Source organism: Arachis ipaensis, chromosome B07 (genome assembly GCF_000816755.2).
Source record: "Arachis ipaensis cultivar K30076 chromosome B07, Araip1.1, whole genome shotgun sequence".
In the NCBI taxonomy this organism is placed as follows: Eukaryota; Viridiplantae; Streptophyta; class Magnoliopsida; order Fabales; family Fabaceae; genus Arachis; species Arachis ipaensis.
Genome location: NC_029791.2, coordinates 43,759,057 through 43,769,552, shown reverse-complemented (window position 1 = coordinate 43,769,552; position 10,496 = coordinate 43,759,057). Strand labels below are relative to the sequence as shown.

The window sequence follows — 10,496 nt, the reverse complement described above, 5'->3', positions numbered from 1 at the left end:
TAGAATATAATAATATCCTATACTACGTTTAATATAGAATAATTAAAAACTAATTACTTGATACCATTAACTCTTATATGATTTACGAAAAGTGAAAACTCAGATCCAATCGACTTCACGTGAAGTTGATACCTGAGAGTCATTAGATGATTTGACTAATTTGACTAAATTTTCATCTAACAGCTCTGAGGTATCAACTTCACGTAAAGTCGACTTCACTTGAGTTTTGACCTTTACGAAATAGAATTAGAACAAAGTAAGCTTTGTTAACAATATATATATTGCTTTTTAGTGCTTTTGGTCTGATACATTTTGGCTTATTAGTTTGTTGATTATAGATTGACAGAAGAGTTTAGCTAGTAACAATTAATTAGCAATTTCCTTCCTTCTTAGGTATTGATTTTAAAGGAACAAAAATCACGTCAAGTTAATTACGCAAACATAGTGTTAGGGAAAAGTGGAGAAGTAAAGATCAAGACATACAATTATATTGTTGTTATCTCAAACGAACCTCATCGACGTCACCTATTTGAATTTGATTTGAGCTTTGTCGACGATTTCTAATTCACCAAACTTTAAGATGAGAGATGGTAATCGTGATAGGGACTTCATACCGATAACTTCTGGCCTGTGCTTATAAATTAATTAGCAGACCTTGGAAAGGAAAAATAAAAGCGTCCATGATTGTAGAGTATTTAATTGCAACGAAGTATAGCTATTTGTTTAATTTAGATATCGATTGTTGAGCCTATTATATAAATTCAGATAATGTCACAACAGCCCTTTTAATTTTATTTCATTTTTGGTAGTTGACATAATTTCTACATTGAAAAGGTTGATCTATATTATATAATATGTGTATGAATTAACGTTTGCAAATGGACATTGATACGAATATATTTTTACAAAATTAATTTTGATTACAATTAGACGAGTGCCAACGTAATTTGTATTTAGATATTTTTTGTCAACTATGTTTTCGAGAAAATGAATTATGTTTAAATTATATTGACCAAAATCACATTAAAATGTAAAATTACTAAACAAAAAATAATTTATTCCATTTTTTATATTACTTATGCAAAAGCTAAATATTATTAAATGTAATCTTTGAAAAGTGTAAATATTATTATATAAATATATATTAACCAAAATGTATTTAAATAATAAATATTATTAAATGATTTAAAAAACTAAAAATTTAAATATATCTAAAAAATGGTGGCCTAAAAAGATTTGTGGTCACGGTTTTGCAAGTGACCTAAAAGAGTCTATGGTCACGGTTTTTGGAAGTGACCTAACAGGGTCTATCGGTCACGGTTTTGGGGGTGACCTAAAAGGATCTATGGTCACGATTTTATGAAAAGGTGATATAAAAGGGGTCTATGGTCACGATTTTGATGGGTGACCTAAAAGGTCTATAGTCACGGTTTTGAAGAGTGACCTAAAAGAGTCTCACTACAAAAAAAAAGGGTTTAAAATGGCATTGATATTAAGGCGGTTTTAAAGAACCGCCATAATATCCAGCCATTATGGCAATTTTCGTTGCTGCTGGAATTGGCTTTGTATATTTTGGCGGTTCTAGTAATTATGGCGGTTTTGAACTGCCGTTTTCCCACGTATATAAAATAAAAGAACTCCAACCCCTCCTCATTCAACGAAACACATTCGACGCTCTCATCTCCCTTCTATCTATCCTTCTAGGGCTTCTCCTCTCTCCGCCGTGTAAAGAAGCTCTACGACAACGCCGTTCTTCCTTCTAGGGCTTTTCCTCTCTCCGCCGGTTACAATCCCTCCATGGTACCTCTCTCTCTCAAGTTAAGCTGAAACAGTTACTTCTCCTCTTCGACAAATGCTGTTTTATTTTGTTTTTTCTGTTAGTGCTGTGGAGACGAAGATTCCGGCGAGAGGCAAGGCTCTGGTGGCTAAACCTCAGTATTTTGATTCCAGAAGGCACCGATTTCTTCGTTTTTGTTTGGGTTAGGGTTTCAAAATTATTTTTGGTGCTGATTTATGGGGGTTTTTGTTTCTCTGCAGCTCCGCAATCGGGTCTTCCATTGAAGCATTGGATTGACGTTGGTGCGGGGGTGATTGACGCCGATTACAGAGGACCGGTTGGGGTGATACTGTTCAACCAGTCGACGATCTCAGGTCTTCTTTCGTAACTTTACCCCTTCCTCTCTCTCTCTCTCTCTCTCTCTCTCTCAACTCAGATCTTCTATTGCTTACTTCTATTAAGGTGTTTCTCTGATCTCCGATCTCAGATCTCAGAAAAAATCTGTCATAGCTTAGTTTCACAAAGCTTACATCCTTATTTGTGATTACTTATTAAGGTTTGGATTTTTCGTGTTTAACTTTCTATGCGTTGTTATCTTCTTAAAATTATTCTGGATTGTTTATATTTGCACTCTGTTTATCTGAGATGGCTAAATTTTCTTCTCTTTTTTTCCCTTGCAACTCTATAACTGACATAGTCGGCTGTTAGGAATTAATTAAAGTGGTTACAGTTAGCTAGTTAATTTGTTAGGTGCTTGGTTGGTGATGTAAGGAGTTAAGAGTGTGCTGTTGCAAGTTAACTATATGATGGTGTTGGTGTAGTTGGCATAGCTTTTCCTCCCTTAAATATGAACTTTTGGCATCCATTTTTACTTAAATGATCTTTTAGTTCTGATTTTCCTATACTATATTAAATTGAATTTTGTATAGTTAGTAGTTACTCTGAGATACAAGGATGTATATTTATCATATTCTGAAGTGACTATAGTATCTATTTTTGGGTTCTGTGTGTTTTCATAAACTATATATGAAATTAATTTCATTCTTTATGATATTTTTGGGTTCTGTGTGTTTTCTTCTTCTGGCTTCTATCTTCAACTGCTTCACAAACGCAGGTACTCTTAATTTTAGCTTCTCAGGAAAGCAGAAACCAGCTTCTCAATTTCCATGGCTCCACCCAGGTACTCTTCTCTCGACTCTTCTTTATCTTCTTTCTCAATTGATCCTTTCATATGCGCTTTCTTAACTCTGTTAAAATTCATCCTCTAAGGAAGGGTTTCTCTAAGTCTCTTAGTCAAGTCAACTCTTAACTGTGCACATTTCTTTTAGCTTTTTATGGAATTTATAGTTTTTCTGGTGCTTCTGGTGCCAGATGACAGCATATTTAGTCAAAGCAAACTCCAGTTCAAATTCATTTAAACTTTTAAAGAATTGCTAACTGAAAATTGATGCTGTTGGAAAAATTTTCAATATTTTGTATTGGGTTTATCATCAGTGCCATGTAGAAAAATCATCAGGAAATGATTTTGAGAAATTATTGTTTAAACCTGAGGAAATCATCAGTGCCATGTGGGATCTCTGTCTTTCACATTTGTACCCTTCCTTTTAATAAATCATTCCATCTTATATGCTTTCAACTTCTAGACAGATGGGCTTCCAGTAACACAGTGAAACATTATGTTATCAAGTTCTAAGCTTCTGTTTAGGTTTAATCTACATAATTCTAAGGGATTCTTCTGTAGTTTATTTAGTGTTTGTTACCTTCCAATATGTGCTAATAAATATAGAATCTGTTGCTTTTTGTTCTGAATTGAGTTTCTCAAAATTCTCCTTGTTTAATGCATACTCCTCCACTTGGCTTTTAAACTCCTTCTCTCTTGTTTCGAGCTCTTTTGCTTTGCCTTCAACTTGCAAGACGTTATTATATTAGATGAAAAATTTAATACAAGAGGTTATATGTGATGCGGACACAATATAAACTCACCAAAACTGAGTGTGACATATAATTGACTGCATTAAAATCCATGATCATATGTGTCAAAACAAAAAATTATTTGGTTATCGTTTTGAAAGGTTTAAAGGTTGAATGTGTCAAAACTTTCTGCTGAGGTTGTGTTTTTTCTTTTTCATTTTTTGATTATATATGAACTAATCTTCTTTTTGCCATTTTATTTGAGCAGGAAATTGGAAAGTCTTGAAGTAAGACATTCTTTTCATCTCACATTTGTCTTTTCTATATATTGTGCATTTGATGCATCAGGTTCATATTTCATGTTTCCTCTGAACTTTTATTAGTGATGCTGAACATTCTGGTTGTGTTTAAAATATAGGCACTAAAGAAAACCTTTCAAGAAATTGGATCACAATGTAAAAATACAGGATTTCTTGGGTTCAAGGTAAGTTATTGTGATAGTTGAATTGTCACTTTTTAAGAGCTTTTGATGGGTCTGACTTTGCTTCTTTTCCATCTTACAGCAGTCAAACTGTGGAGGTACAATTTCTTCATAAACATCACAATGATCATGATTAAAATAGCTTTAGAAAATTTAAGTTGGAAGTTAAACAACAAAAATGTTCCACATGCAGGAATTAACTCATCAAGTAAGGCTTCTACAAATGCAGCTAACAGATGTACATCAGAAACTGAGGTGAAACTTTGGAGCTTTTGGTTGTTAAAGTATTTCTTTTTCTTCTTGATGTTATATTATTGCTCTCTAACTGAATTATTGTTGATTTGACCTAGGCTTAGTTATTTGTGACCTGAGTCATTTTTCTGTGGATTAGTTGTGCTAGTAAGTGATATGGTGACTAAAATATTATAAATTGATAAATAATCATACAAATGGATGTGTTATGTATTGTATAGCTTTTTAGTAATGATTAAGATAAATCCACCCACAGTCCATTTGTATCGTGTCACGTTTTATACAGATCATGAAGTTGATTTATACTTTGGATTTTGTCACAATTTGACCACTATTTAGTATTTTGAACCGAAAATATATTTCTTTACTAGTCGACTTTTCTCGAAAGCCCCAGATTTTCTTTGTTAGCAGTTGGGTAGAGCTTGCTTAATAATTTGAATATTTCCTGTGATTTAAAATGGATGACAGTTTTTTATCTTTTAATTCAGAGTCTTCATAGCAGAAGCAGTTGCCCTGATTGCTCCTCCCAACCCCCATAGCAATAGACACACTGCTACCTCTTCTGTGCAAATAATAGATTGCCATTTAGATATGAAATTGTACTCAAGCATAGCATTAAGATGGTTTCAAATCCAAAATGTATAAATTGATATTTTGGTTTATTCATATGGACACTTGTTGATCATCCTTCTAATGTTGGCATAATTGCTGTTTCCTGTTCTTGGCTGTATTGCTGTATGAGGTTAACAAAATCTCAGGATCAGTGCTTTCAGTTCAAACAAGCGACTCCAGAAGTAAAAAGTATAGTAGGAGAGGTTAGTCTCATGTGTTCTTATTATGTATGCTCACTGTCTAAGCATCTTCAAAGATTTTGTTTGTAGCATTAGTTAACTACCCTATTATCTTTTGGACATAATAAATAATTAAACAATCAAATACTAATTAATTATCAATATATAAGAATCCAAAGCCCCTTGTGTCTTGAGAAGAATTGGAAATATGACGTGTTTGTCAGTTTCAAAGGGGAAACTCGCTTCAACTTCACCAATCATCTTTATGCAACTCTCTGCAGACACTGCATAGTTGCCTTCAGGGATGATACTAGGCTCTGAAAGGAGGACCTATATCAGCAGGCCTTCTGGAAGCTATTGAAGGATCACAGGTTCTGATTGTGGTCTTCTCTATCAACTATTCATGTTATAGCACTAGCCACACCTTTATTTGCAGTCTCTTTCTACACCTTTGAGCTGCTTATAAATTAATTTATAGATTAGTTATTCTATATTCTCATAGTTTAAAAAGAAAGAAACTGGTTTTATATAAGAAATGACAAAATGCAAGCACTCAGAAGGTGTTCTAGGCGGTGATGTATAAATCGCAAGCTATACCTTATTTTGAGTGATATTTTATTAAATAAATAATTTTTATTCTTCATTGAAAGATATAAATATATAATACACCATAGTATTATCCTAATTTTGATCCGTACAAGAGTTGTCTTGAGCACATTCTTGTAGCTCGTAGTAACTAGTAACGTGTTATTAATTGTCCTTATTGTCAGTTGATCCTTTTTATACCATCTATTGAATTTTATATCTTAACAACTAAATTTATTCTATTTTTTATTACCCATGTAGTAAATCTTAAGTTTTCAAGCTACTCTCTTCCGTATATATTGATAAATTATTTTAATCTGTTTTGATATATTTACATGAATAAACAAAATAAAATACGCACACTTGGGTGAGTTCCATCAAGACCAAAGAGTTATAAGCAATACTTAGAAGACGAGTATAAATTAACATTGATTAAGATATTACAAAATTTTCATTGAATAATTATGGTTCATTGATATGTAGTTTTTCTTGTACTGTCTTAATTGAAGATTTTGTGTTCTCTGTTTTTTTCTTGGTGTATTTAGGTCACAATCTGCTGAGATTGAAAATAGTCAAAGAGGTAACAAGCATAGTGAGTCCCAAACAATCATCAAGTGTATCTGATGATATAGTTGGGATGCATTCTCCTCTACATGAATTAGAAAAGCTACTAGTTTTGGACTCACAAAATTAAACAATCAAATGTAAAATATAATTGCACCTGAGTTATGTAAATTTTTTTATAAAGTTTTGATATTGAGATCTGAGTTTCTTTCATTTTGCAACAGCTTGAAGCATGTGCCTGGCTTCATTGAGAGAGCTGAGGAGCTAAAAGAAAAGGGTGTGGAGGAATCAATTTAGGTAAAAAAAATATTTGTCGTATATTATTTTTTATTCGTGCACAATCTCACCTAATTTCAGTCTTGGGATATCTTATATATAAACAAATATTGATGAATTAATTTAGGTTCTAATTCTTTTTAGTTATTTTTAATATTGAATTGTCATTACTAATTTTTTCTGGTATTTTTTCTTGGCAGATTACTGATTACTTGGAACAAAGATTTTACAAGAATTTATGTAATGAAAACTTGGCTTCTGTGAACGTTAGTCTTGTGTATATATAAAAAATTGTTATAGTTGTATATTTATAGCGAATTATTTTTTTTTATATCCAATACTAAAAAATCATATATTATGTTTGATACTTTGTATACGAATTATTTTTTTTTATACCCAATACTAAAAAATCATATATTATGTTTAATACTTTGTTCATGAGCTATATAATATTTTGTTTATGGATTATAATTTTTTGTTATTGTGAAATTTTAATCAAAAAATTATTTGTTTAACGCGATAAAAATGATTGTAAAAATTTCCTTTTAAATGATAAAAATTGTCACTTTTATTCGGTAAAAAGGGCGGTTTGTAGCTGCCATTTTAAACAGCAAGAAATGTCATTTTAATTCGGTAAAAATGGCGGTTTCAAATGCCATTTTAACCAATAAAAATGCTTCATCAGGGTAAAAATGGCGGTTCAAAATGCCATTTTAACCTGTAAAAACAGCGGTTTCAAATGCCATTTTAACAAACCAAAAATGTCACTCTATTAAAGTAAAAATGGCGGTTCATAAACGCCGTTTTAACCAACAAAAAATGCTGTTTTATCCTGGAAATAATGGCAGTTTGAACTGCCGTTTTAACCAATAAAAAAATACCGTTTTATCCTGGAAATAACAGCGGTTTGAACCGCCGTTTTAACCCAACTCAAAAACTACCATTTTAACCAGGTAATAACGGCGGTTTGAACCGCCATTTTAACCAACTCAAAAACCGCCGTTTTAACCAGGTAATTGTGGCGGTTTTTTGAAAACCGCCGTAATAACCAAATGGCGCTTCAAATTATGGCGGTTTTTCTTGAGTGCCGTTCAAGGTAATAATGACGGTTCAAACCGCCGTAATAACCTTAAAAAACCGCCGTAATTACCAAGTTTTTTTGTAGTGTCTATGGTCACGGTTTTTGAGAGTGACCTAAAAATGTCGTTTTGCCGTTGTTAAAAAAAAAAAACCCGAATTCCCTCTTCCCTCACTTGAATCTCTCAATGTCTCACTCACACACTCACTAATACACTCAGAGAGGGGTCTTCTTCTCGCAGCCACCGGCCACCACCACCACACTGCTCCCTGCGTCATCATTGAGTGCACGACGTTGTCGCCTCTTATAGTGGCTCACTGCACTACGTTGTCGCATGATGGTGTTCCCCATGTATCTGTCGTTATCGTTGCTTCCTCGTTCGGCGTTGCTCGCAGTCGTTGCTGCCTCACCGTCTGTATCGTCACCATGGTTGGTCTCCCTCTTCTCTCCGTTTGCGTCGTCTACGTGCTCAGCTATATTTGTTCCCTCTTCCTCTGACCTCTTCGCTTAACAATGTACCAAATTCCTAAACTAAAAATCAAATTGAGCTTTAATGTTTTTTTTAAGTTGTAATCTCATAACTTAAATCTTTTAGATTAGATAAAGTTTCTAGGACATGTTAATTTTTGTCATTATAATCACATTTTGTGGTGATGTTGCTTCCCGAAACTATATCATTCACGCAGTTTCTGTAGGTTAATCCTCTAGTCTTTTTTGATATTTGATAGTTGCTATGTTGTTCACTTTTTGCTTGTTGTGTTAGTTGTTTCTTGTTGAATTTATTAAACTTTTTGCTTTGCTGCTAGTTGCTGTATTTGTCAAATCTTGCTGCTATGTTGCTAATTTGTTAAATTAGTAAGTAGCTAATTGTTGCCGTGTTAGTTATTTCTAGTTGAATTTATTAAATTTTGTGCTATGTAATTATTGCTGTCTAGTTGTTCTTGTTGTTGGGTTGCTTCTTGTTTTTATGTTTTGTTTGTTATGTTGTTATTACTGTTATGTTACTTCAATTGTTCTTGATGTTAGGTTTCTTGCCGTAAATTATTGAAATTGATTTTCTTTTCGTATGGGCAAAAATATTAGATTTAATCAAGAAGATGCATCTTCTAGTAATAATTTGAATATTCCTTTGTTATTTGATTCTTGTGTTATACTTACATGAGATTATAAGACCTTGTGTTGGTGAAATTTGTAAGTTATTGGGCCACTATCAGCAGCACGAAAAATTACGTGACCAAGAAAAAATATCATCATACCAATAAAGAAATAAAAAAAATTAATTCCATAGATTGCTTAATATTAATAATTTGGAAATTTCTGGTGATATATAGTTGGTTTTTTAGCTCTCACACTAAGGAAACCATATATGACTAGGTACATGTTGTTTTGTTTCAAGAGCTTACTAACACATGTTTTTGTTGTTGAGCTTACTATTGAACATGTTAACCTACTGATGAACCACTATTTTATGACTTATTTTGTATCGAATAGAGTGGATTTTGTCAACTATCGTCACACTTATTCATGTAAATTGCATATTTTTAAGTTCCCTTCATAATTTTGTGCTATGATTGAAAACATGCTTCCTAGGCCTTAAAATCGCTCATTTTTAATCCTCTTTTATTACCATTCGATGCCGTGATATGTGCGTTAAGTGATTTCAGGTTTCCTACCTAGGAGTTTGGGTATGGTTCATTACATGTCTAAAAAATAATAAACGTTACAATCAGAAGCTAAGTATGAACACACATTATTGCCAAGTGTGGATGACTCTTCTCTTTTTTACAATATCAATACTTTAATTTGGTCTCGTTGCTAACACGATTCACACAAACACGTATCTCACTCTAACACGTTTGTGACATTATATTTTTCTTCCAATTTTTTAAGTGCTACATTTACTAGTAACTTACGAAGCTGAATCTCTTTGCTCAAGTTAATTGATGCAATGTATTAGTAACTAAGTATGTATTTTTTAATTTAGAATTTTATTTTTATTTTGTTGCTCATTTTTTTACTAATTACTCAATCATTAAAAAGCACTGAATGTGTATGCACATTAATGCTAGCTAAGTACTTCTTGATTATGTTTGTCTTAACTGTTGCTGTTTATTGTTTAAGTTTTGACATCTTTTTCACCTCCTTTTCTTTTGTAGTTGACTAGTTAGTATGAATGATTTGATAGTGGGCTATTATCCATTCCTTATAGAATGTGTTTACTAATTTTAATTTTAACGATGATTTGGCATTATTTATGTTGTGTTGTCTGATTGAGTGCCTTTACAATCATGTGAGTAAAATAGCCTAGTTTTTGGTAATTTTTTTAGTTTATTTCTCAATATCTTACTGGGATTATATGATGCATAATGTTCAAAACTCTTTGATTGTTTTGTCTTGAAAATTTTATTTTAGATGTGTTGTTGATTGTGATCAGCATCATCATATTTATTTATTTACTTTGCAAATATAGAACATTGGATTGAATTGGTAGTTTAGTCTATTTGATGGATTTGCTAGAAAAATTGATCTGCTAGTTTAAGGTCTATGTTGTTATGTCATTTTACCTTGTTGTGTGGTATAAATACAATCTATGTTTTAATCACTAGCAGAAATTTTCATATTTGTAACATGCCAGTTTGGTGTATTGGCTTGTACGATGCTTATCTTGTTTGTGGTGATTTTAAAAGGCCTATAACAAATTCGATGAGATTTCATTTTACTTTATTGATTGCATACATAATCACCTTAACACCAAAGTAAAGGTAGGCATGGCTTTTCTAT

The 10,496-nt window shown here is 32.3% G+C and overlaps 1 protein-coding gene across 17 annotated transcripts; it reads left to right on the top strand.

Moving 5' to 3' along the window:
• Positions 1,620–7,011, top strand: LOC110265170. 17 transcript variants are annotated; one of them, XR_002351465.1, is made up of 12 exons: positions 1,620–1,817; positions 2,038–2,151; positions 2,892–2,957; positions 3,957–3,975; positions 4,107–4,172; positions 4,252–4,267; positions 4,363–4,424; positions 5,180–5,236; positions 5,437–5,583; positions 6,343–6,501; positions 6,586–6,658; positions 6,838–7,011. XR_002351465.1 is itself a non-coding variant. In XM_021108041.1 (11 exons), the coding sequence occupies exons 4-10, from the start codon at positions 2,944–2,946 to the stop codon at positions 6,610–6,612; spliced, it is 261 nt and encodes an 86-aa protein (XP_020963700.1). In that variant the 5' UTR covers positions 1,627–1,800; positions 1,882–1,953; positions 2,038–2,151; positions 2,892–2,943; the 3' UTR covers positions 6,613–6,658; positions 6,838–7,011. The 17 variants fall into 17 exon arrangements, 4 of the variants coding, with proteins under 4 accessions (XP_020963701.1, XP_020963700.1, XP_020963702.1 ...); XR_002351464.1 differs by having other exon boundaries at positions 1,622–1,800; XR_002351466.1 differs by lacking the exon at positions 6,343–6,501 and adding an exon at positions 1,882–1,953 and having other exon boundaries at positions 1,622–1,800.